The 27,953-nt window shown below is 45.4% G+C and overlaps 2 protein-coding genes across 2 annotated transcripts in view; both read left to right on the top strand.

The window, feature by feature from the left end:
• Window positions 1–1,175: 1,175 nt before the first annotated feature.
• Window positions 1,176–23,036, top strand: naglu (N-acetylglucosaminidase, alpha). Its single transcript, XM_070864657.1, has 6 exons — window positions 1,176–1,618; window positions 9,315–9,462; window positions 10,494–10,640; window positions 12,259–12,344; window positions 15,750–16,006; window positions 20,303–23,036. The coding sequence occupies exons 1-6, from the start codon at window positions 1,197–1,199 to the stop codon at window positions 21,496–21,498; spliced, it is 2,256 nt and encodes a 751-aa protein (XP_070720758.1). The 5' UTR covers window positions 1,176–1,196; the 3' UTR covers window positions 21,499–23,036.
• Window positions 12,297–27,953, top strand: part of coasy (CoA synthase) — a 160,867-nt gene continuing 145,210 nt past the window's right edge. The window contains exon 1 of the mRNA XM_070864659.1: window positions 12,297–12,344. The gene's annotated coding sequence lies outside the window, so the exon portion shown is untranslated. The remainder of the gene's footprint in view (window positions 12,345–27,953) is intronic.

Here is a 27,953-nt window from a genome sequence, read left to right as displayed (position 1 = left end):
CGTCCAGTGTCCCAATGTCCAAGAGACCCAGTGTCCCCGTGTCCCAGTGTCTCAATGTCGCAGTGTCCCAGTGGCCCAGTGTCCCAGTGTCTTAGTGACCCTGTGACCCAATTTCCCAATGTCCCAGTGTAATAGTGACCCTGATTCCCAGTGTCCCAGTGTCATAGTGTCCCTGTGTCACAGTGTACCAGTGACCCTATCTCCCAGCATCCCAGTGTCTCAGTGTCCCAGTGTCACATCCCAGTGTCCCAATGTTCCAGTGTCCCAGTGACCCAGTGTCCAACTGTCTCAGTGTCCCAGTTTCCAAGTGTCTCAATGCTCCAGTGGCTCAGTGGCCCAGTGTCCTAGTGTCTCAATTTTCCAGTGTTCCAGTGTCCCAAATTTACCAGTGACCCAAATTTACCAGTGACCCAGTGTCCCAGCGTCCCAAGGTCCCTGTGTCACATTCTCCCCGTGTCTCAGTGTCCCAGTGTCCGAGTGACCCAATGTCTCAGTGTCCCAGTTTGCCAGTGTCCCAGTGTCCCATGACCCAGTGTCCCAGCATCTCGTGTCTCAATGTCCCAGAGTTCCAGTGTCCCAGGGTCTAAGTGACCAAGTGTCCCAGAGACACAGTTTCCCAGTGTCCTAGTGCCCCTTTGTTCCAGAGTCCCAGTGTCCCATTGCCCCTGTGTTCCAAATTTACCAGTGACCCACTATTCCTGTCCCAGTATCTCAATTTTCCTGTATCCCAGTCTTCTAATATCCCAAATTTACCAGAGACCCAGTGTCCCAAGGTCCCAGTGTCACATTTTCCCCATGTCTCAGTGTCCCAGAGTCCAAGTAACGCTGTGTCCCAGTATGCCATTGAACCAGTGTCCCAGTATCCCATGACCCACTGCCCCAGCGTCTCACTGTCCCATTGTCCCAGGGTCCCAGTGTTCGAGTGCCCCATTGTCTCAGTGTCCCAGTCCCAGTCCCAGTGTCCCAGTAACCCAGTGTCACAGTGTATCAGTGTCCGAGTGCCAGGTGTCTCAGTGGCACTATGTCCCAGTGTCCCGTTGTCACAAATTTTCCAGTGTCCCAATGTCTCAGTGTCTGTGATTGGTCGGGGCGGGCCGGGGGTGTGGTTGGTTGGGGCGAGCAGGGCCTGGGATGTGATTGGCCGGGCCGAGCCGGGGCTGTGATTGGCCAGGGGCTGTCCGACAGCCCGGGCTGCGATGGCGCCGCTCGTTGTGTGGGTCGCATTCCTGCTGTTTGCTGCCTCGCCTTTTGCCCAGAGCCACTTCCCGACATTGGAGCATGTGCGGCCGGCCGCGGACGACGACTTGCAGACGGAGGCGGTGCGGGAGCTGCTGCAGAGGCTGCTCGGGCCCCGGGCCCGGGACTTCGTGCTGTCGGTGAACCGCTCGCTGCCGGGGGCCGGGCCGCGACACTCGGGCTTCGACCGCTTTGAGCTGCGGTCCCTGGCCGACGGCCGAATCTCGATCCAGGGAAGCAGCGGCGTGGCCGCGGCCACTGGACTCTACCGGTACCTGCGCTCCTTCTGCGGCTGCCACATCTCCTGGTCCGGGGACCAGCTCCGGCTCCCAACGCCGTTACCCGCGGTCTCCAAGCCCGTGAGGGTCACCTCGGCCAACAGGTAACCCCCTCTTCCCCCCCCCCCCCCAAACAGGTAACCCCTCTCCCCCCCCCCCCCAAACAGGTAACCCCTCTCCCCTCTTCCCCCCCCCCTCCCAACAGGTAACCCCTCTCCCCTCTTCCCCCCCCTCCCAACAGGTAACCCCCTCTCGCCCCCCAAACAGGTAACCCCTCTCCCCTCTTCCCCCCCCTCCCAACAGGTAACCCCCCCCCAAACAGGTAACCCCTCTCCCCTCTTCCCCCCCCTCCCAACAGGTAACCTCCACCAACAGGTAGCCCCCCCCAAACAGGTAATTCCCCCTCCCCCCAAAAAAAACCAGGTAACCCCCTTCCCCCCCCCCCCCCAAAGCAGGTAATCCCCCCTCTTCCCCCCCCCCCCAAAAAGAACAGGTAAGCCTCCTCCCCCCAACAGGTAATTTCCTCCCCGCCCTGCAATAGGTAAAGGCCCCTCCCCCAAACACGTAAACCCCCCCCCCCTCCCCCCCAAAAAAAACCCTGTATACCCCCCCCCAAAACAGTTAACCTCCCCCTGCCCCCCCACCCCCAAAAAACAGGTAACACCCCCCCCCCCAACAGGTTATCCCCCCTCCCCCCCCCAAACCGGTAACCCGTAACCCCACCGACAAAAAACAGGTTAAACCCCCCCCACCCCAGGTAATTTCCTCCCCCCCCCCCCCCCCGCAATAGGTAAAGGCCCCTCCCCCCAACAGGTAATTTCCTCCCCGCCCTGCAATAGGTAAAGGCCCCTCCCCCAAAAACAGGTAACCCCCTTCTCCCCCCCCCAAAAAAAACAGGTAACCCCCCTCCAAAACAGGTTATCCCCCCCCCAAACAGGTAACCTGTAACCCCTGATAAAAAACAGGTAACCCCCCCCCCCCACAGCCACCACAATAGGTAAAGGCCCCTCCCCCAAAAACAGGTAACCCCCCCAAACAGGTAACACTCCCCTGCCTGCGACAGGTAACCCCCCCCAAAAAAAAACAGGTAACACCCCCTCCCCCCAACAGGTAATCCCCCTCCCCCCAAAAGAACAGGTAACCCACCCCCATGAGGTAATTTCCTCCCCCGCCCCCCCCCCCAATAGGTAAAGGCACCCCCCCAAAAAGGTAACCCCTCCAAACAGGTAACCCCCTCCTTCCCCTCAAAACAGGTAACCCCCCTCCCCCCCCAACATGTAAAGGCACAAACCTGAGGACTGGGAGAAATTTAGAATTCAACAGAGGAGGACTCCGGGTTTAATTAAGAGGAGGAAAATAGAGTACGAGAAGAAGCTTGCAGTGAATATAAAAACTGACTGCAAAAGCTTCGATAAATATGTGAAGAGAAAAAGATTAGTAAAGACAAACGTAGATCCCTTGCAGTCGGATTCAGGCGAAATTATAATGGAGAACAAAGCAATGGCAGACCAATTGAACCAATACTTCGGTTCTGTCTTCACGAAGGAAGATACAATAACCTTCCGAAGGTACTTGGCGACAGTGGGTCTAGTGGGAAGGAGGAACTGAAGGATATCCTTATTAGGTGGGAAATTGAGAGGGAAATTGATGGGATTGAAGGCTGATAAATCCCCGGGGTCTGAAGGTCTGCATTCCAGAGTGCTCAAGGAAGTGGCCTGAGAAATAGTGGATGCATTGGTGATCATTTTCCAACAGTCTATCGACTCTGGATCAGTTCCCATGGACTGGAGGGTAGCTAATGTAACACCACTTTTTAAAAAAGGAGGGAGAGAAAACGGGTAATTATAGACCGGTTAGCTTGACATCAGTAGTGGGGAAAACGTTGGAATCGATCACGAAGGACGAAATAGCAGCACATTTGGAAAGCGGTGACAGGATTGGACCAAGTCAGCATGGATTTATGAAAGGGAAATCATGCGTGACGAATCTTCTGGAATTTTTTGATGATGTAACCAGCAGAGTGGACAAGGGAGAACCAGTGGATGTGGTGTATTTGGACTTTCAGAAAGCTTTTGACAAGGTCCCGTACAAGAGATTGTTGTGCAAAATCAAAGCACATGGTATTGGGGGTAATGTACTGACGTGGATAGGGAACTGGTTGGCAGACAGGAAGCAGAGAGTCGAGATAAACGGGTCCTTTTCAGAATGGCAGGCAGTGACTAGTCGAGTGCCGCAGGGCTCAGTGCTGGGACCCCAGCTCTTTACAATATACATTAACAATTTGGATGAAGGAATAGAGTGTAATATCTCCAAGTTTGCAGATGACACTAAACTGGGTGGCGGTGTGAGCTGTGAGGAGGACGCTAAGAGGCTGCAGGGTAACTTGGATAGGTTAGGTGAGTGGGCAAATACATGGCAGATGCAGTATAATGTGGATAAATGTGAGGTTATCCATTTTGGGAGCAAAACACGAATGCAGAATATTATCTGAATGGCGGCAGACTAGGAAAAGGAGAGGTGCAACGAGACCTGGGTGTCATGATTCATCAGTCACTGAAAGTGGGCATGCAGATACAGTAGGCGGTAAAGTAGGCAAATGGTATGTTGGCCTTCATAGCTAGGGAATTTGAATATAGAAGCAGGGAGGTCTTACTGCAGTTGTACAGGGCCTCAGTGAGGCCTCACCTGGAATACTGTGTTCAGTTTTGGTCTCTAGTTTGAGGAAGGACGTTCTTGCTATTGAGGAAGTGCAGCGAAGGTTCACCAGACTAATTCCAGGGATGGCTGGGCTGTCATATGAGGAGAGACTGGATCAACTGGGCCTTTATTCACTGGAGTTTAGAAGGATGAGAGGGGATTCATAGAAACATATAAGATTCTGATGGGACTGGACAGGTTAGATGCGGGAAGAATGTTCCCGATGTTGGGGAAGTCCAGAACCAGGGGACATAGTCTTAGGATAAGGGGTAGGCCATTTAGGACTGAGATGAGGAGAGACTTCTTCACTCAGAGTTGTTAACCTGTGGAATTCCCTGCCTCAGAGAGTTGTTGATGCCATTCACTGGATGTATTCAAGAAGGAGTTAGATATGGCTCTTGCGGTTAAGGGGATCAAGGGGTATGGAGAGAAAGCAGGAAAGGGGTACTGAAGGAATGATCAGCCATGATCTTATTGAATGGCGGTGCAGGTTCGAAGGACCGAATGGCCTACTCCTGCACCTATTTTTCTATGTTGTTCCCCCCCCCCCCCCCTCAATGTCCCAAGTTAGTCAGACACGACCTTCCTTTAACAAGGAGCAGCAAGAATTCGTATAGCAATGTGATCGAGGCCCAGGGGCAGCACTGACCAGCCCACACTGCTATATGTGTGCGCGCTAGGCCCGTGCAGCAGAGCTGGTCTCCAGTCGTCCTGGTTAATCCTTGCCACTGGACCAAGACCTAGCTCTGTCAAGCCCGTGTGGTGGCTGGTGTGCAACGGCCACCCCACGTTAAAAAAAATCGACGCACAGGCATCTTCCACCCTTCAACATGTAGTTCGGGATCTGGAATATTAGGTTGAACATTGAAACACCTGTGAATTCATCCCTTTTCTGCATGGGAGCAAGTCATCCTTGTTTCGAGGGACTGCCTGTGATGATTAACAAATCCATGCTGACTGCCCTTGATTAATCCTTGTCGTTCTAAATGACAATTAATACTGTCCCTCAGAATTTATTTTCCAATAATTTGCCCACCACCGAAGTTAGGCTGACACCAATATGACAATACTGTTGCATCCTGTAGTCTCGACCCATTTAGTTTATGACTCCACTGTTTATTCCCTTCAGTAGTCTTATTACCATGCCTTTTTCCACGTTGTCATTCACTACTCATCAGCATACCTTTCCAACCTGTAAGATCCCTTTATTTTTAGTTTACAAATTTTTGTGAATTTAAATAATTTTCTGCACATAAAATGAGTGAAGCATTTACATTAGTGTGCATTTTTATGGTAATGGCCAAGAAATGTATGAAACTTATGAAAATACTAAATTAATTTGTCTTTCCACCTCCCATTTACTCTCGTTTATTTAGCACCTTTCCCGTCTCCTAGAATCCTGAAGTGCTCACAGGCGTTGGTTACTTTTTGAAGTATAGTTGCTGTTATGTAAGCAAATACAACAGCTAATTTGTGCACAGAAAGGTCCCACCAACAACATAGGAAATTGCAAGTTAATCTGCTTTGGTGGTCATGGTTAAGGGATAGCTGTTGCCCAAGACACCGACAACAATAACTTGTATTTATATAGCAGCTTTAACGTTGTAAAATGTCCCAAGGTGCATCACGGGAGCATTATCAAACAAAATTTGATACTGAGCCACATGAGATATTGGGGCAGTTGATCAAAAGCTTGCACAAAGAGGTAAGTTTTGAGGAGTGTCTTAAAGGAGGAAAGAGGCAGAGAGTTTTAGGGGAGGAATTCCAGAGCTTCGGGCCTTGGCAGCTGAAGGCACGAAGAGATTAAAATCAGGAATACTCAAGAGGTGAGAATTGGAGGAGCGCAGATATTTTGGAGGGTTGTAGGGCTGGTGGAGATTTCAGAGAAAGGGAGGGCTGAAGCTGTGGAGGGATTTTAAAACAAGGATAAGAATTTTTAAATCGAGCTGTTGCTTAACAATGTAGATGTAGATCAGTGAGCACAGAGATGACTGGTGAATGGGACTTGGTGCGAGTTAGGACCCTGGGGAGAACTTCACTGCTCTTTAGTGTTAGATGTGGCCCTTACGGCTAAAGGGATCAAGGGGTATGGAGAGAAAGCCGGAATGGGGTACTGAAGTTGTATGATCTTATCGAATGGTGGTGCAGGCTCGAAGGGCCGAATGACCTACTCCTGTACCTATTTTCTATGTTTGTATGTTTAATAGAGTGCCACAGGGTCTTTTACACATGTCTAAAAAGATAGACGGTGTTGTGTCCTTAGATGCTCTGATAATGACTCCACGAGGCAATGTGTTGTACTTGAACTGTAGTGACCTTAGTCCTTTATTAGTTAACTCCAGAGTGAGGATCACACCTGGTGGCCTGCCTTTTATACTAGGCCAGGCACACCTGTACAGGCAACCTGCAAGTCTCCCACTGCTGTGCCCTCTGGTGGCACACCTTGTGATAGTACCAACAGTAACCATGTAGGATACATGACAGACAGGACCTCAATTTTACATCTCATCCAAAAGACAACATCTTGCACTGGAGTTGTTGCCCAAATTACATGTTCACGTCCTGAAGTGAGGATTTAACTCACTGATGCTACCACTGAACCAAACTAACACTTCACTTTTGGGTTCCAGTGTACTGAAGTGTTAAAGAGCTTGTGAACTTGATTAAAATGTCATTCTCTTTTTGTCACGCATGTTATGTCAGTGCCCAAGTTTTTGTTTGATTGTGGTTTTACACTGGAATCTGTAGTCCCTCTCATTTGCAATGAACTCCCCCCTAGTACTTTTCTCCTAATGTAATTGGAGAATTACGCCTTTGTTACTGACGATGACCCCCCCCACCCCGTCCCAATTTGCTTTGTCATTTTTTTCTTCACCATTTCGCAAATCCCTTCAGTGTAACTGGAATCTCAGCATTTGGGTCAAGATATCTGGCGTGAAACTTTTTTTGCGATTATAGTAATTTATGAGGAAGGATAGAATCTCGCTGACCAGTAGTCACTCCATCGCCTTTTTGAATATCCTCTTGCCAAAATTGATTTCAATACTGGGCCAGGAATTCCTGGGACTTGAAAGTGTGATTGCTGGCATTACTGTGGCGTCTTTGTCTTTGGTCCCCGCCATAAACTGCATTCCCCAGCCACCGACTCCATCCCTCTCCCTAGCATCTGTCTGAGGCTGAACCAGACTGTTCACACCCTAGGTGTCATATTTTGCCCTGAAATGAGCTTCTGGCCACATTCACGGCATAACTAAGACCGCCTATTTCCACCTCCATAACATCGCCTGTCTCCACCCCTGCCTCACCTCATCTGCTGCTGAAACCCTCATCCATGCCTTTGTTGCCTCTAGACTTGACTGCCAACATGACTACCAACAATGTGGCTGGCCTCCCACATTCTTCCCTACGTAAACTTGAGGTCATCCAAAACTCGGCAGCTCTTGTCCTAACTTGCACCAAATCCCACTCGCCCATCACCCCTGTGCTCGCTGCTCGCTGCCCCCTGTCCTAACTCGCACCGAGTCCCACTCACTCATCACCCCTGTGCTCACTGCCCCCTGTCCTAACTCGCACCGAGTCCCACTCACCCATCACCCCTGTGCTCGCTGACCTACATTGGCAACCGGTTAAGCAACGCCTCGATTTCAATAATGCTCATCCTTATTCACAAATCCCTCCATGGCCTCGCCCCTCCCTATCTCTGTAATCTCCTTCAGCCTCACAACCCCCCCCCCCCCCCCCCCGAGATGTCTGCTTTCCGAAATTCTATCCTCTTGAGCATCCCTGATTATAACTGCTTAACCATTGGTGACCGTGCCTTCAGCTGCCTGGGCCCCAAGCTCTGGAACTCCCTGCCGAAACCTCTCCGCCTCTCTACACCTCTTTCCTTTAAGGCACTCCTTAAAACCGACCTCTTTGACCGAGCTTTTGGTCACCTGCCGTAATTTCTTCTTGTGTGGCTCGGTGTCAAATTTAGTTGTTTTGTCTTAAAACACTCCTGTGAAGCGCCTTGGGGCGTTTTACTACGTTAAAGGCTCTATATAAATAAAAATTGTTGTCTGCCCCAGGGGAGGGAACTTGGGTATTTTGAAGCAGCACATTGCCAAAGCCTTGAGGGAAACGTCTGAAGATGGCCAGAAAAGATCAACATTTTCTATAGTTCAAAGGCTGCTGCTTGCGATCTATGTATTTCTGTTAAGAAACTAGCATGTGATGCAGGTGTGGGCCTGACTCTTGCATCCTGCAAGCCTACTCAGCAATGCAAGCAACTGAGGTGAAGGTGGTGGCATCATCCTAACTCCTGGTGACGCCCACACAAAGAGCCACAGACATAAATTGCTCCTGCCCACACTTCTAGTAGAGTTTGACAACTTTTTTTTAAACAAGGATGTTGGACCAGGCCTGCCCCAGTATTGTTGCTTGTGCACTTGTAAGGCCAGGAATTTCAGCCTCACTGTCCTCTTGGTCATTTGATTTTAATCACCAGGAGTTTTCACACGGGTTCTCCAGTAGATCAAGAGAACCCCACAGAAATTGTGGGCCATGATCTCGCAACTGTTGCTCTTGATAAGATTTTTTTACTAAATCATCCCCTTGTTGATTTAGAAGCTCTGGTTGCTTCCAAATACACAGGAATTATTTATTGGGACAAGAAAACATTGAAAATAGACACACATATATATTGAAAACCTAATTATTAAAGGGATTTTTGAAATGATGTAATAATGATCTTTGTTCCCTATTCAAATCCATGACTCATTAGTAGCTGAATTTAAAATTGTTGGTGTGAGCTCCTGAAAGGACGACACAGCTATTTAGTGACTGCTCATACAATGTAGTCACTCGAAGTATCCAGTCTTGGGGATGAGGGGAAGATGGATGGTACAATCTCCTTTCTGTGTTGGGGAGAAGGGATAGTTTAAGCTCCTGTGCACATTATGGGGGGGTGAGGGGGGTGAAGAGTGCTCTGCTCACAGGATGGGGAAGGAAAGTGCTACTAATGCATCCATGTAATGTAGATCTTTTAATAAATGTCCTCATATTAAAATACTTATCTGAAAATTGATCCATCTTTAGGAATGTTTTCTCTCTGGTTATGTTCAGGTTCCGTTACTATCAGAATGTTTGTGCATACAGCTATTCATTTGTCTGGTGGAATTGGGAGCGCTGGGAGAGGGAGATTGACTGGATGGCATTGAGTGGCATTAATCTGCCATTAGCATTTACCGGTCAAGAGGCCATATGGCAAAAGGTAAGGGGTTCCTGCAAGTTTTAAATATATAGAATTAAGTGTAATTCCTGGCTGTAACTTAATTGAGGAGTTCAGATTACTTGCTGCAAAAAAGATAATCTTTTAAATGCATGTGAACCTTTCATATCTTTAGCTTGCTACCTAGAATTTAATTTTATATAATGTGTCACTTAAGTTAAAATGTTACAATTTTCACAAGCATTTGTTGGTCTCAGTGCAAGTTTAAATCTTGGCCCTTCAAGCCTGCTCCATCCATGGACTATGTACAATTGATCCTGCCATCAACTCCACTGAACCATTCATTTTCCCTGATGGCCAAAAGTTTTTGAGCTGAACTTTAAAATATTTATCCATCTCCACTTCAACCCTGACCTGTGACTCTCCAGCTCCACTTTTTCCCCAGCCCAGATATGACTGAATTCCAGGAAGTTTGATTACCTCATTGTGGACCTTTCGTTACAACCTCCAAATCCCGTTCCTAATGCAAATCCTTTAGAAAGAAGTTAATGGCAGAACATTAACTGATTTACCAGGAGTTTATTGAAGACATTGAGTACGATAGTGTGGTGGGTATGGTACTAGACTAGCATCGATCTGTCCAACCTACTAACCTGTTTATGTTCTCCTGAAGTCGCCTACAGTCCTCTTTGAAGTCCCTATATTTGTGTCATATGCCCAAGTTCAAATCAATCATGTAAATGGAGAACAACAGTCAACCCAGTACCGACCTCTACGGTACACCACTTGCAACTCTTATCTGAGCAACCCTAGCCCTTTGTTTCCTGTCCATCAACCAACTTTCTACCCTTGCTGCTACATTTCATCTTAAACCAAATCTGTGCAACACCTTTATCAAATGCCATTTGAAAGTCCATATACACACGCTGAGGTTTGAACAGGAGCTATTGTTCCCTTTTATGAGACAGTGCCAAGATTTAAGTCCCAGTGTTCATGGTAGAGCAGCCGCAGGTCAGTGTGGAACTGCACAGAGTTGGTCAAAGCAAAGATGAATGATGTTCATTTTATTTTAGGTGTACATTTCACTTGGACTCAATCAAACTGAAATTGACAATTTTGTCGTTGGCCCTGCATATCTTGCCTGGGGTCGTATGGGGAATATGCATAGTTGGGCAGGCCCATTGTCAAACTCCTGGAACAAAAATCAATTGAATCTGCAGGTAACGATCAGCATTGCCAAACTATTGCTGTCTTAGAATCTTTGTAGCTTTATGTTTATGCTGGCAATTGCTTCCAAACATTGTTGGAATATCTGTCAAGTGGCTTATAGATTAAAGTAGTGTGGTAAATGCTCCCAAGTCGTCATATTCCCTGTTTAGTATATGCAAAATATGTTAAATGCTAACAAACTGCTATTAGGCCGAAAATTCCTGCCAAGCCGGGTCGGTTAGGAGTGTGCATATACCTGGCGAGGCCTCGGTTTTCGGGGCGTGACGCACCTGCAAGATTTCTCTGCATCCCCGGGAGAAGGTCATTCAGGAGAGATTGGACTATTTGTCCAACTCATGCCCAGCGAATGTTCTTCAAACTTTTACGTCTGATAAAAGCAGGCGCATAGCTTACTTTTACCAGCGTAAGAGTTTTGAAACATATAAAAAATAAATTTAAACATTCATTTTTATATTAAAAACCCTGTCCATGAGGGTAAGTTTATTTTTAACACTATTAAAACACATTTAGAAAAATATATATTTTGTGGATTTTTTTAAACATTTAATTACGTTTAATTTCAATGAATTTTAAATGAAGTGTTTATTTATTTATTATGCTGTGTTTGTGTGTTTTAGGGGGTTTTCTCATTGATAGTAATGGGAACTCACAAAAATGGAGTTCCTATTCTTATCAATGAGAAAACTACCTAGTGACTGGTGGTCCAGGCCCACGTGACTCCAGCATTTCCGCACGTACGTGAAAGTCATTTCCCTGTACGCTGCACAGCGAATCTAGGCCTCCGACCGCAATCGAAGGTCCCTCCATGACCACCAGGCACTTTTGTATTTTAAAAAAATCGGCTCGGAGGCGTTTGTCCGATGGAAGCCTCCGACAGCAATTTTCCCCCCAGTCTGATTTGAACATCCAGCACCAGCACAGAGCCGATAAAATGTAAATAAACAAAACCATATTTTAAAAAGCAAGAACATAATTAACCGGGGAATGAGTCACTGGAAAGCAGCCAGGGAGTTCAACAGACTGATAAATGATTACACTCCCTTGTAACTTGATCTCATGTAAACACTCTGTTACCCAATGGCAAAAAAATTACTTTTGATAAAATTGTATTACATTTTCACTCATATCCACAGAAAGGTACTCCCATGCATACAGGTTTCAGAGACGTGTGCATTTTGCACTAACCATAATGTGTTCTAATATTTTTAGTATTTTGTAGTAAATGTTGCTAATTTCAGTAAAGGTGCTCTGTGAATCGACTCTGTTGAGTATGCCTGAGATCAGCAAAAACACACTTTAATATTTTTTTCAATGAAAAATCAAAACAAATATGTTGTAAAATAATACAGACCAGGCATTGGGATTGTACAAGATAAATCACCTGTGCTGTGACTGCCATAATCTCCAAGTGAATGCTTTAACTGGTGGGTTTACTTTGCAAATTCAGGTCCTGGTTGTCGTGTATCCTCCATGTAAATCATACTGGTTACAAAACGGATGGATTGTTAATTGTCCAATGGAGTCACTGTTACATTTGCACAAATAATTGCTGTTGCAGCAGAATTCTGCTCTCCGACTAATTGAGGGTTTGCTTATTCTAACATGAAGCACCAGATCCTTCGGCGAATGAGATCTTTGGGCATGTCACCGATCCTTCCTGCCTTTGCCGGATTTGTACCTGATACCATCAGAAGGTACGTGCGGCTTTCCCTATTTTAAAAAATTGATGCTGATAAAATTGAAATGGTTTCTTATGATTTTGATGAAGCATCAACACCTGGAGGGTGGCGAGGCTGGCCCATTCCATCCAGCGACCTGTGCAGCGTCTGATGACAGATCGCAGCTTCCATGGAATGGCAAGGTGCTGCTGTCGTGGTGGCTCTGGATGCCTCAGTTGAAAGGGGCTTGCAGAGCAGCTCAGCTGCCTAGAGATCTGTCCTCCGCCGGTCACTGGGTTGGCTGAACAAACGCCCCGAGATAGTAACGTGGGAATGAAGGAGCAGGAACATACTGGCCTCTCTCTGGATGGCAGCATTCTTGCTCTTTTCTCTGCCACTCCCCATTGCTGTTGCCAGCCAGGTGCTCCAGACTGCTCAAGCTCATGCTGAGATGGGGCAGTCTGAGGTGGGTCCGTGTCGGCCCACAGTCCCTTGAGGGCATTGCAGGAGGCCGTCTGAACTGCCCTCTTCAGATTCTCAGCAGCCATCCACCTCGTGTGCTGCTACCACTCGGATTGCACGTCATAGAAGCACCAGAGTCGGCAAGAGCAATGATAGGATAAGCACCAGGGTGAATAGTTTAATGTTTGTAAGTGCTGTTGGTTGTGTCATGTTTTCATTGCTTGTTTTTGCTCCAGATAAAGTGAATTTGGTAATTGTGGGGTGAGCTGGAATTGGTGTTTTTTAATTGTGTTTATCGTGGGGAAGGGATTGAGCACAGATCGTGGACTTCTTGATGGATCCTTAGTCGTGCAAGGTAAGGCATGTGGCAGCAGTGCTCGAAGTCTGATGGTGGAGAACGTCTCTCAAAAGCGGTCTTCAATTAGATGGCGACGAGGGTCCTTCCCAAGTGCGGGCCGTCTACCTGGAATTCTCTCGTCCTCCTCAACCTCCTCCTCTCCTGGCTTCTGAGTTTGACCCTGTGGCACAATTGGAGGTGGTAATGGCTGGTCTTTCATCATTGCCTTTTTATGGAGCATGCAGCAAGTCACCACAAATCGAGTCCTCATCGCACTCCTGTCCCTCCTCTTCCTGTCTCCTCCAGCAGCTGGTGCTGCTCTGCATGGCCTCATCTCCCATTATTTCTCCAGACCAAGGGGAACCCTTAGCAAGATCCCCATCACCATCATCAAGGACTCCCTTTCTCCTGCTGACCCCTGACCCCTATAAGGTCTCCAATAAGGTACAGTTGCACAGCACTCACTTTCTGGGTGAAGTCCTCAGAGAAGTTCTGGAAAAAATGTTGAGTGTTGGTGAAGTCTTGACCAAGTCTTTGGATGTGTATCAAAAATCCTCTTCAAATGCAGTGTAGTCAGTCAATCCCAATCAGCAAGTGTACAGTGAAAGCACAGAATGGCTTTCAGTAGCACTCCCAATCCTCACCAATGACTTTATTTTACTCCTGTTCAGCTGGTCTCTATTAGGAGAGATCGGTAATTGCGCTAGCCAGCAAAATGGTGTGCAGCCTCTATTGAGCATTAGGAGCCAATTTAATTGGTCATCAGAGGCTTAATCATCCTCAGGGTGACCCATTCCTAGCGCATACATAAACTCCTTTACCAAGATGTTGCAGCTCAAGACCCCTTGGCTACCTTGGAGACTCTTTGGCACTTAAACTACCGGCGGGGAAAATAGCCCCCTTCGAATCCATAATTTGAAATAGTGAGTGAGCATTTAGAATTGCATGGATTAATCAAGGGCGACCAGCACACATTTGTTAAAGGGAAATCATGTTTGACAAATTTAACTGAGGTTTTTGAAGTGACTGGGATAGGTAAAGGGAATGCAATGAATGTGGTATACATGGATTTATAGAAGGCTTGTTACAAAAAAAAACTAGCGTATAGTATAAGAGGAAATGTAGCAGCATGTTGGTTAACAGGCAGGAAACAAGGGGATGGGCTAATTAATATTGATTAGATTGGAGAAGTACGGGGGAGCCAATTTAAAACCGAGTTGAGAAGAATTTCTTCTTCCAGAGGGTTGTGAATCTGTGGAATTCTCTGCCCAAGGAAGCAGTTGAGGCTAGCTCATTGAATGTATTCAAATCACAGATGGATAGATTTTTAATCAATAAGGGAATTAAGGGTTACGGGGAGCGGGCGAGTAAGTGGAGCTGAGTCCACAGCCAGATCAGCCATGATCTTGTTGAATGGCGGAGCAGGCTCGAGGGGCTAGATGGCCTACTCCTGTTCCTAATTCTTATGTTCTTATGAAGTGGAGTAACGCAGAGATCAGTACTGGATTCTCTTGTACTTAGCATACATGGATGAAAGTCGCTGCTGACACAAAAGGGGTTTGACAAACAAAGCAGAACTGTAAAAAATGTCAGGAAGACATAGACAGATTTGCAGAATGGACTGACAAGTAGAAAATACAATTTAATGTGGAGAAGGATGAGATCATATATTTTTGGACGAAATATAAGGCATGGTCGTACAGGTGCGACGTCCAAAATCCTGAGTTCCAGAAATATCCCAAAGTTTGCAGATTTCGGATGTCACACCTGTATGCTGTTCATGGAAGGATAGAGATGCCTAGGTGTTCAAATGCACAATTCCTAAAGTACAAGTGCAGGTTGATAAAGCCTTAAAAGGCAATAGAAATGTGTTTTTTAAATAGAGACATTGAATACAAGAGTAAAGAGAAATGATAATGATTAGGCCACAGTTCTACATTCTACAATTTTGGACCGCATTATAGAAAGCACATTAAAGTCAGAGAATGCATACAGCGTAGATTCACCAGGACAATGATGGGGATAAAAAATTTTAGGTATGCAGAGAAGCTTGAGACACAGACTGTTGCCACTGGAGCAGAGATAGCTCCGAGGGAATTTGAGGTTTTCTCTAGTTGGGGGTCAATGATAATGGGGTATCAATTTAAAATGAAGGAGGAGAGAGATTAGGACAACTTTATGCAGCAAGGTTTTGGATTATGGAATGAGTTGCTACAAAAATTATTTGAGGCAGAGACTTCTGCAACCTTTAAGAGAAAAGTATATAAATATTTGAACCAGAGGAAAATGCAGGGCTATGGTGAGAGCGGGACAGTGGGATTGGTTTTGGATTGTTCAATAAATAGCGAGCACAGAGACAAAGGGCCGAAAGGCCAACTTCTGTGTTGTAAACTTCTTTGATTCTCATGACGTTTGCTTCATAGATTTAAAAGGGTTCATTTCCGTCTTTGCGCCCAGTGGCAATCCAGGAGAATGGATCAGCCATCCGTTGTAATCAACGGAATTAAAATCGGGCAGGTTGTAAGGGGGTTGGGGGTGCAATCTGCTTCTCTAGATTACTGCCAGAAGACACAAGTTTACCCCAAATAGCATTAAGTTTCAGTAAAAGCTGATTATTTTTCAATATGATTTTTATTTTTCAGATTGTTTCCTAAAGAAAACATCACCAGGCTAGGGAGCTGGGGACATTTGAACTGTTCTTATTCTTGTTCCTATCTGCTGGATTTTCAATCTCCCCTCTTTCAGAAAATAGGCCAGATGTTTATGTTGGAGCTAATTAAAGAATTTGGTACTAACCATATTTACAATGCAGATACATTCAATGAAATGACCCCAAGCTCCTCTGACCCTAAATATTTATCCTCTATCAGCAATGCAGTCTTCAATTCGATGACACAAGGTAATGTCCTAAAAACAATATCTTCAAAATCTCTTTCATACAAAATGAATCATTATTTAACTAGCTTCCCCCTTCTTGATGTATATTTAAGATGTTTCTTCTGCTAAAACCTGAAAACTATTTACATTTCTGGACTGGATTGTCGGACACTTGCAGCGATTGTAAAAGCTGCTGCTTGAATCGGTGTATATCCTGGACCAAAAATGACCAGTGTGCCCCATCTGGCCAATCCCAATGTTCAAAAAGTAACATCTTCTACTCAGTCTTTTATATCTTCAATTATACCTTTCTGTCAAAACTACCTAGCACCTACTAAATTTACCAGAACAATTTATCTTCAGTGTCTCTCTGGGTCATTTATTCCACGCATTCACTTGGAGTTCCCCATGGATGAGTGTTAGGGTTACTTTTTTTTTTACACAATGTCTGTTGCACCACAGCACAGTGATAGCAGCTGCTGGCTTAAGAGTACCATGGCCTGTACAATTGATCATTCTAAGATTTAATTTCCTGCTCCATCACCAAAACAATGCTGAACAGCAGAGACACAAAGGTATCCCTTGCATCCAGCATTGCCATGGGTCAAATACATTGTATATGGGGTGATGTATTGTATGTCATCTGGCAGGAAATCCAAGGGAGATAAAAATGGGCGAGGCTGAAGACCAAATGTCCCTGTCCTGACCCCACCTGCCCAGAAATCAGAGGAGGGAGGCAGGATATTAAATCTAAAATGTGTGCTCACCTTCCCTAGTCTGAGCTTCAGTCAACGCCTCCTGGTTAGAATTTGACTTTCTATTGAACAATTCTCAGCTTCCTCAGGTTTAGATTTGTAGCTCATGTGCACGAACCCTGGTATGAATTTAATTCCACGTTCTACTATAACTAAAGCCAGAATGTCCCAACTAGAAACGCTTACCTGTTCTTGTACTTTTGCTTTTGATTTAAAAATCACATGAGTATAAGAAAATAAATAACTATTCATGAATAGTTACATCATAGGATTACATAGGATATACAGCACAGAAATTGGCCATTCGGCCCAACCAGTCCATTCTCCACTTGAGCCTCCTGTCTTTCCTCATCTAACTCTTCAGCATAACCCTCTATTCCCACCTCCCTTTTATGCTTATCTAGCCTCCCCTTAAATGCATCTATACTATTCGCTTCAACCAATCCCTGTGGTAGCAAGTTCCACATTCTCACCAATCTGAGTAAAGTTTCTTCTGAATTCCTCATCAAGTGTACAGCACAGAAACAGGTCATTCAGCCCACGAGGTCCATGCCAGCGTTAATGCTCCACATGAGCTTCCTCCCAGTCTCTTCATCCAACCCTACCATCACATCCTTCTGATCCTTTTCCCTCGTATGCTTTTCAATCTTCTCCTGAAAAGCATCTGTGCTACTCCATGTGGTAGCGTGATCCACCGTCTCGTCACTCTTTGGGTAAAGAACTTTCTCCTGAATGCCCTATTGGATTTATTAGTGACTAGCTTATAATGGAGTCCATGATTAAGGCAGCTGTAGCAGGACATTTGGAAAAGCATGATTCAATCAAGCAGAGTCAGCATGGTTTTATGAAAGGGAAATCATGTTTGACAAATTTGTTGGTGTTCTTTGAGGATGTAGCAAGCAGGGTGGATAAAGGGGAACCAGTGGATGTGGGTATTTGGATTTCTAGAAGGCATTCGATAAGGTGCCACATAAGAGGTTACTGCACAAGGTAAAAATTCACGGGGTTGGGTGTAATATATTAGCATGGATAGAGGATTGGCTAACAGAAAACAGAGTCGGGATAAATGGGTCATTTTCCAGTTGGCAAACAGTCACTAGTGGAGTGCCACAGGGATCAGTGCTGGGACCTCAACTATTTACAATCTATATTAATGACTTGGATGAAGGGACTGAGTGTAATGCAGCCAAGTTTGCTGATGATACAAAGATGGGTGGGAGAGCAAATTGAGGACACAAGAAATCTGCAAAGGGATATAGACAGGCTAAGTGAGTGGGCAAAAATTTGGCAGATGGGGTATGATATTGGAAAATGTGAGGTTATCCACTTTGGCAGAAAAAATAGAAATGCAAATTATAATTTAAATGGAAAAAAACTGCAAAGTGCCGCAGTACAGAGGGACCTGGGGGTCCTTGTGCATGAAACACGAAAAGTTAGTATGCAGGTATAGCAAGTAATTAGAAAGGCAAATGGAATGTTGGCTTTTATTGCAAGGGGGATAGAGTATAAAAGTAAGGAATCCTGCTACAGCTACACAGGGTATTGGTGAGACCACACCTGGAGTACTGCATACAGTTTTGGTCTCCTTATTTAAGGAGAGATATTCTTACATTGGAGGCAGTTCAAAGAAGATTCACAAGGTTGATTCATGGGATTAAGGGGTTGTCTTATGAGGGAAGGTTGAGTAGGTTGGGCCTTTACTCATTGGAGTTTAGAAGAATAAGAGGTGATCTTATTGAAACATACAAGATTCTGATGGATTTGATGGGGCAGATGCTGAGAGGATGTTTCCCCTTGTGAGGGAATCTAGAACTAGGGGGCATAGTTTCAGAATAAGGGGCCGCCCATTTAAGACGGAAAGGAGGAGAAATTTCTGCTCTGAGGGTCGTGAATCTTTGGAATTCCCTGTCCCAGAGAGCTGTGGAAGCTGGGTCATTGAATATATTCAAGGCTGAGATAGACAGATTCTTGAACTGTAGGGGAGCCAAGGGTTCTGGGGAACAGGCAGGAAATTAGAGTTGAGGCCAAGATCAGATCAGCTATGATGTTACTAAATGGCAGAGCAGGCTTGAGGGGCCAAATGGCCTCCTCCTCCTTTTGTTCAATCAGAAACAGTGGGGAGTAGAATACATAATTGTTTTTGAAAGGGAAATGGATAAATATTTGTAAAAAAAACTTTTTTTAAAAAGAGCGTGGCGAAAGGGCAGGGGAATGGGACCAAGCTCATTCAGCGAGCCAACACAGACCCAAATAGCTGAATGGTCTCTATTCATGCTGTAAAATTCAATGGTTCTATGATAACTCAAGCAGTGAGTGCAACTTTTGTTGCAAGGTTTTTCTATTTGAATTCTATTTGCATTGAGGGTTCCACATGATCTGCCAAAAAGTCACATATCTGTTGAAATCCTGTATCTAGTGCCAGATGCCTGTTTGCCTCTGCTCCCATCTGCCTGTTTCTCTACTCTTCCACATCTGGTTTTTACCACTCCCAATCGACCCCTGTCCTCCCCCCGTTGACCCCTGTCCCTGCCCCCCCCCCCCCCCTGCTGACCCCAGTTCCCCCCGCCTCAGCATCTGCCTGTTTCACCCTCCCTTTAACATCTGCCCTGTTTGCCTTATGGGAAAATGACTGATATTTGGAGACAGACATCCAAAAAATAGAATCAAATGGAATGTGTAATTTTATTTTTACAAAATTAATATATTTGTATGGCGCATTGCCTAAATGATCCTTGCTAAAGGTTAGAAGTGCATATCCACTCATCGGTATTCTTGGTGGAGCTATCAGCCTGATTCTTGCTCAACCAACCAATCCATATTGTCTCTTAACAGGACTACACCTAATTGTCAATTCCAGTGTAGAAGGTGCCTTTCTGTGTAGAAAGCAGTAAAGGAAAGTCAGATAATCTTTGTCACCTCTTGGGTCAATTTCTCCAATAGCCGCCTATCCTCTAACTTGCTCAAAATTCGTCTGCCCATTTCCTGTTTTGCACTATGCTCTGATCACCCATCACTGTCCTCTCTGACCTACTTTTGAGCTCTGTCCCCCTGCACACCTTATCCTCCTCTTCAAATCGTTCCATGGATTGTTCTCCTCTTGTCTCTGCAGCCTCACGTGTCAGCTGTGACTCAGTGGATAGCACTTTTGCCTCCGAGTCAGAAAATTGTAGGTTCAAGTCCCACTCCAGGGAGTTGAACACACAAATTCTAGGCTGACAGTCCAGTGCAGTGATGACGATCATTTATTTTGCAGAGAGAAAGAGGGAGAATGAAATGGTTTGGGATAAAGTCCTGAAAAAGTAAAAGGCAATTGCATGTGCTCTATACTTCAATACCTCATCTACAGTTTTTCTTGCAACCTTGTCAGTGATGCAGTCTACAAACATTTCTTTTTAATTTATGTCCCCTTTGATTATATAAGCAATATCCATTCAACTAAATAATATATATATATAATAATTTTTTATATATATATCACCAGCAAGAATACTCCTTCACAAACTGTATGGTTGTTAAGCAGCATCATTAAACGCCACTGTTGAATATATTTACTTTCCCCACAGTGGACCCTTTGGCGATCTGGCTTATGCAAGGATGGCTATTTGTGAACAAGCCTTCATTTTGGCAACCAACCCAGGTCAAAGCCTTGTTACATGGAGTGCCGTTGGGAAGGATGATTATTCTGGATTTATTTGCTGATAGTAGACCAGCATATTCCTTCACAAAGTCTTTCTATGGACAACCTTTTATATGGTGCATGTTGCATAATTTTGGTGGCAACACAGGAATGTATGGAACAGTGGAAACTATCAATAAAGGGCCTTTTGAAGCTCGGTATTTTCCAAATTCTACTATGGTGGGTACAGGAGTGGCACCAGAAGGAATTGAACAGAATGATGTTGTGTATGAGCTAATGAATGAAATTGGCTGGCGCGAAGATCCGTTAAACCTCACAGAGTGGGTTATGTCGTATGCAGAGAGACGATATGGAAAGAAAAATGATCGTGCTGTAGCTGCATGGCTGCTATTATTCCAAAGTGTCTACAATAATACTTTCTATCGACCAGACCACAACAGAAGTCCATTGGTTCACAAACCTTCTTTGCAATTGGATACTTCATTATGGTATAACAAAAGTGATGTTTATGAAGCATGGAGGCAGATGCAAACAGCTGTTTCCGATCTGTTCTCTAGTGAGACCTTCAGATATGACCTCGTTGATGTGACAAGACAGTCTGTTCAACTCTTAGTATCAGAATTGTATGAAGACCTCAAGAATGCATATTTAAACTATTCCATTGTGGGGTTGCAGACTTCAGGAAATGTCTTGGTACATAACCTACTACCTGAACTCGACAACCTCTTGTCCAGTGACGGACACTTTTTATTGGGCCATTGGTTAGAAACAGCTAGGTCGTTGGGGACAAATGAAAAAGAAGCAGATCTATATGAATTCAATGCTCGTAATCAAATTACTCTTTGGGGACCAGGTGGAAATCTTTTGGACTATGCCAACAAGCAGTGGGGTGGTTTGGTTAATGACTATTATACACTGCGCTGGGATCTCTTTGTGTCAACACTTATTAAGTGTCTCGAGATGAGAGTTCCGTTCCATCAAGCCCATTTCGACCAAACTGTCTTTCAAGTGCAACAACATTTTATTGTAAACAAAGTAAAATATCCAGACAAACCAGTGGGAAATACCTTTGAGATTGCAAAAAAATTATTCCTGAAATATTATCCTCATGAGAAGATTTAATTAATGATGAATTCAACATTAATATGCAGTCGTGTCTAGTTTGGTTTCACTTTAAAGAGACGTCGCCTCTTCAGTTGGTCTGCAATATGCTATATAAAGATTTGCACAGGTTATTCCTATCCAGTAACGGATACACTTGTCAATGCCATCAGCCATAAAAAAAATAACAAGACTTTAACCTAATTTTTCAAATATTAAGTTTCTAATGATTTGGTTTTAACTGTCCGATAAACTGCATGTTTTGCCCATTTTAAACTGAGAATTTTTGCATTAGTGGTCTCGAGATGTTGAAAATATATTTCCCAGAGCTGCTTTTACCAGATGTGTGTTTGAAAGCCCAATTACGCTGCACATCTGCCGAGCGCAACCATCTCCAAGGATATTTCTGGCATATGTTGCCTAAATTGTACGATTTTCTTTATCTCTAACATTTGATATTGTATTGCTTTATTTTTGTTCTATTTTATGTAAATAATTATCCAACAGAGGTAATGCGGAAAGTGCTTGTGACTTTATTCTTTTCCTGCCGTGTTTTGAACAAATGTAATACTCCGATGCAGACACCATACGGAGTTTGGTGTGTAATAGAATTGCTCACACACCTATAATTCTTTGCAATCGGTATCATGGTATTTAGTCTAATTGTTAAATTCTATATAGACATAGAAAATAGGTGCAGGAGCAGGCCATTCGGCCTTTCGAACCTGCACCGCCATTCAATATGATCATGGCTGATCATTCAACCTCAGTACCCCATCCCAGCCTTCTCTCCATACCGCCTGATCTCTTTAGCTGTAAGGGCCACATCTAACTCCCTTTTGAATATGTCCAACGAACTGGACTCAACAACTTTCTGTGGCAGAGAATTCCACAGGTTCACAACTCTCTGGGTGAAAAAGTTCCTCCTCATCTCAGTCCTATATGGCTTACCCCTTATCCTTAAACTGTGTCCCCTGGTTCTGGACTTCCCAAACATCGGGAACATTCTTTCTGCATCTAACCTGTCCAGTCCCATCAGAATTTTATATGTTTCTATGAGATCCCTCTCATTCTTCTAAATTCCAGTGAGTATAAGCCTGCCATCCCGGGAATCACTCTGGTGAACCTTCGCTGTGCACTCCCTCAATAGCAAGCATGTCCTTCCTCAGATTAGCAGACCAAAACTGCACACAATACTCAAGGTGTGGTCTTAGCAAGGCCCTGTACAACTGCAGTAAGACCTCTCTGCTCCTATACTCAAATCCCCTCGCTATGAAGGCCAGCATGCCATTTGCTTTCTTTACTGCCTGCTGTACCTGCATGCCTACCTTCAATTACTGATGTACCATGACACCCAGGTCTCGTTGCACCTCCCCTTTTACTAATCTGTCACCATTCAGATAATAGTAATTCAGACTTTAGTCATATGAGTAAATAGCTCATCCGTGGCAGCTACACTAAAATGCTGTTAGTTTGTTACTGTATTGACCTCCAAAGATACTCTGCTATTGAAAATGGTTTGTTTGCAAATGGGCCATAAATCCAGTTTATTACAATAATGTATGTAGTTTAAGTTTGATTTTTTTTTTCTCCTTTCCTTCTCTCCTGACTGCGTTGACTCCATGATGGGATAAATTCATCATGACTTTCACTTCCTGCCCTAAGAGGCCATTCTTCATGTGAGTGTATTGGCACACATTTACAATAATTGGCAACAAAGCACCATGAGGAGACAAGAATTTTTTTTACTCAGCAACATGTTATGATCTAGAATGCACTGCCTGAAAGGGCGGTGGAAGCAGATTCAGTAGTAACTTTCAAAAGGGAATTACATCCCTATTTAAAAAGAAAAAATGTGCAGAGCTATGGAGAAAGATTAGGAAGTGGGACTAATTGGATAGTTGCAAGAAAAATGCAGGGAACAGCACCAACCCTTGTACATGGCCTTTGACCTTACAAAGGCCTTTGACACTGTCAACTGTGAGGGACTATTGAGCGTCCTCCGTTTCGGCTGCCCCCAAAATTATTGTCACCATCCTCCGCCTGCTCCACGATGACATGCAGGCCATGATCCTGACCAACGGATCCATCACAGACTCAATGGACGTCCGGACCAGGGTCAAGCAGGGCTGCATCATCACGCCAACCCTCTTCTCGATCTTCCTCGCTGCAATGCTCCACCTCAGACAACAAGCTCCCCGCTGGAGTGGAACTAAACTACAGAACCAGTGGGAACCTGTTCAACCTTCAACATCTCCAGGCCAGATCCATGACTGTCCCAACCTCTGTCGTCGAACAATATGCGGACGACACTTGCGTCTGCGCACATTCAGAGAGTGAACTTCCAAGTCATAGTCAACATCTTCACTGAGGCGTACGAAAGCATGGGTCTTACACTAAACATCCGTAAGACAAAGGTCCTCCACCAGCCTGACCCCGCCACACAGCACTATCCCCCAATCATCAAGATACACGGCGCGGCCCTGGACAATGTGGACCACTTTCCATATCTCGGGAGCCTATTATCAGCAAGGGCAGACATCGACGACGAGGTTCAACACCACCTCCAGTGCGCCAGTGCAGCCTTCGGCCGCTTGAAGAAAAGAGTGTTCGAAGATCAGGCCCTCAAATCTGCCATCAAGCTCCTGGTCTACAGGGATGCAGTGATACCCGTCCTCCTGTATGGCTCAGAGACGTGGACCATATACAATAGACACCCAAATCGCTGGAGAAATACCACCAGCGATGTCTCTGCAAGATCCTACAGATCCCCTGGAAGGACAAACGCACCAACGTTAGCATCCTTGCCAACATCCCCAGCGTCGAATCACTGACCACACTCGACCAGCTCCGTTGGATGGGCCAGATTGTTCGCGTGCCTGACACAGGACTCCCAAAGCAAGTGCTCTAATCGGAACTCCTACATGGAAAGCAAGCCCAAGGTGGGCAGAGAAAACGTTTCAAGGAGACCCTCAAAGCAACCTCAATAAAATGCAATATCCCCACCGACACCTGGGAGTCCCTGGCCAAAGACCACCCTAAGTAGAGGAGGAGCATAGAAACATAGAAAATAGGTGCGAGTGCAGGAGTAGGCCATTGGGCCCTTCGAGCCTGCACCGCCATTCAATGAGTTCATGGCTGAACATGCAACTTCAGTACCCACTTCCTGCTTTCTTGCCATACCCCTTGATCCCCCTAGTAGTAAGGACTACATCTTAACACATTTTTGAATATATTTAGTGAATTGGCCTCAACAACTTTCTGTGGTAGAGAATTCCACAGGTTCACCACTCTCTGGGTGAAGAAGTTTCTCCTCATCTCGGTCCTAAATGGCTTACCCCTTATCCTTAGACTGTGATGCCTGGTTCTAGACTTCCCCAACATTGGGAATATTCTTCCTGCATCTAACCTGTCTGAACCCATCAGAATTTTAAACGTTTCTATGAGCTATGAGATCCCCTCTCATTCTTCTGAACTCCAGTGAATACAAGCCCAGTTGATCCAGTCTTTCTTGATATGTCAGTCCCGCCATCCCGGGAATCAGTCTGGTGAACCTTCGCTGCACTCCCTCAATAGCAAGAATGTCCTTCCTCAAGTTAGGAGACCAAAACTGTACACAATACTCCAGGTGTGGCCTCATCAAGGCCCTGTACAACTGTAGCAACACCTCCCTGCCCCTGTACTCAAATCCCCTCGCTATGAAGGCCAACATGCCATTTGCTTTCTTAACTGCCTGCTGTACCTGCATGCCAACCTTCAATGACTGATGTACCGTGACACCCAGGTCTCGTTGCACCTCCCCTTTTCCTAATCTGTCACCATTCAGATAATAGTCTGTCTCTCTGTTTTTACCACCAAAGTGAATAACCTCACATTTATCCACATTATACATCATCTGCCATGCATTTGCCCACTCACCTAACCTATCCAAGTCACTCTGCAGCCTCATAGCATCCTCCTCGCAGCTCACACTGCCACCCAACTTAGTGTCATCCGGGAGGGTGCTGAGCACCTCGAGTCTCGTCGCCAAGAGCATACAGAAAACAGGCTCAGGCAGCGGAAGGAAGCGTGCGGCAAACCAGACTCCCACCCGCCCTTTCCCTCAACGACTGTCTGTCCCACCTGTGACAGAGACTGTAATTCCTGTATTGGACTGTTCCGTCACCTAAGAACTCACTGAGTGGAAGCAAATCTTCCTTGATTTCGAGGGACTGCCCATGATGATGACAATGGGCCTATGGGAAGTTTCAAGGCATCACCCAATCCTAAGTTTACCTGGTGCCTACACAACTTCCTGATGGGTGCAGTTAAAATGGAGCTGGGGTTTTATCCAATCCTTTCCCACCCGATCTGGCCAACTACAATTTCAATTTGCAAGGGCGCCTTTTCGAAACCGGCGAGTCATCTTCAAATATGCAAACCAGTCTCCGATTATGTAATTTTGTGCAATCTGCCATTTTAACCTGGGCGGAGTAGGCAGTGATGGTTTTGCCACCAGGCCAAACCTACCGGGAACGGCAGCCAGGGACAGGAGGAGCAGAAGTGCTGCACCGAGCCCCACAGGGAAATCTTGAGCCAACCCTGTCCCAGTCTTCCCCCTCTCCTCAGATTGTAATTCCCCTGCTAAGTCCCACTGATCTATTGGCCATGTGTCGGGATTGTACGCCAGGTTGCCTGGCAGCCACTTCCCACCAACTTCATGGTGTATAGGTTGGCAATTGGCACATTAATGAGGCTGGGCTGATCGTGCCTGCTCCTCCCAGACACACTACTCACTTAGCCACATTCCCAGTCGGGAATTAAAATCAAGCCCAAGGAAAAGGAGTAGGACTAATTGGGTAGCTATTCTAAAGAACCGGCATAGGCATGATGGGCCAAATGGCTGCCTTCTGTGTATGATTCTATGCCATAACCGGCTGAGCCATTGCGAGAAATTCGTAAGTAGGTTTAACTACTTCATATGTTTTTTTTTTTACGACTTTCACCTTGTGTAAAGTGATTTATCAGAATTCAGTTGATACATCAACTACATAAACTTGCAAGGAACATAAAAACCGACTGCAAAAGTTTCTACAAGTACGTAAAAAGAAAAAGATTAGTGAAGACAAATATAGGTCCTTTGCAGACAGAAATGGGAGAATTTGTAATGGGGAATAAGGAAGTGGCACATCAATTAAATAAATACTTTGGTTATGTCTTCACTGAAGAGGACACAAATAATGTTCCAGAAATGCTAGGGAACCAAGGGTCTAGTGAGCAAGAGGAATTAAAGGAAATGATTATTAGTAAGAAAATAGTGCTGGAGAGCTTAATGGGATTGAAGGCAGATAAATCTCTATGGCCTGATGATCTGCATGCCAGAGTACTAAAAGAGGTAGCCGTGGAAATAGGAGATGCAGTCAATGTATTCACTGAGGCATATGAAAGCGCAGGCCTTACGCTTAACATCTGTAAGACAAGGGTCCTCCACCAGCCTGTCACCACTGCACAGCACTGCCCTCCAATCATCAAGATTCACGGCACAGCCCTCGACAATGTGGACCATTTCCCATATCTCGGGAGCCTCTTATCAACAAAAGCAGACATTGATGCGGGGATTCAACATCGCCTCCAGTGTGTCAGTGCAGCCTTCGGCCATCTGAGAAAAAGTGTTTGAAGACGAGGCCCTCAAATCTACCACCAAGCTCATGGTCTATTGGACCAAATCTATTTTTTTCATTATTTTAAAAACCTCAGTGGATCTGAGGCATGGACAATGTATAGAAGGCGCCTCAAGTCACTGGAGATATATCACCAACGATGTCTCCGCAAGATCCTGTAAATCTCCTGGGAGGACAGGCACACCAAAATCAGTGTCCTCGACCAGGCTAACATCCCCAGTATTGAAGCACTGACCACACTCGATCAGCTTCGCTGGGCAGGTCACATAGTTTGCATACCAGATACGAGACTACCTAAGCAAATGTTTTATGCAGAGCTCCTTCGTGGTAAACGAGCCAAAGGAGGACAGCGGAAACGTTATAAGGACACCCTCAAAGCCTCCCTGGTAAAGTGCGACATCACCACTGACACTTGGGAGACCCTGGCCGAAGACCGCCCGAGGTGGAGAAAGTGCATTCGGGAGGGCGTTGAGCTCTTCCGAGTCTCAACGCAAAGAGTGTGAAGAGGCCAAGCGCATGCAGCAGAAGGAGTGCGCGGCAAACCAGCTCCATCGATCCCTTCCCTCGACAGATGTCTGTCCCACCTGTGACCGGGGTCTGTGGCTCTCGTATCGGACTGTTCAGCCATCAAAGAACTCACTTATGGAGTGGAAGCAAGTCTTCCTCGATTCCAAGGGACTGCCTCTGATGATGCATTGGTTGTCATCTTCCAAAATTCTATAAATTATGGAACCGTTCCTGCAAATTGGAGGGTGGCAAATGTAACCCCACTATTTAAAAAAGGAGGGAGAGAGAAAACGGGGAACTACAGACCGG

The sequence above is a fragment of the Pristiophorus japonicus genome, chromosome 21 (genome assembly GCF_044704955.1).
Source record: "Pristiophorus japonicus isolate sPriJap1 chromosome 21, sPriJap1.hap1, whole genome shotgun sequence".
Classification (NCBI taxonomy): Eukaryota; Metazoa; Chordata; class Chondrichthyes; family Pristiophoridae; genus Pristiophorus; species Pristiophorus japonicus.
Note: the sequence above shows the minus strand (reverse complement) of the source record. Positions and strands in the feature narration are given on the sequence as shown.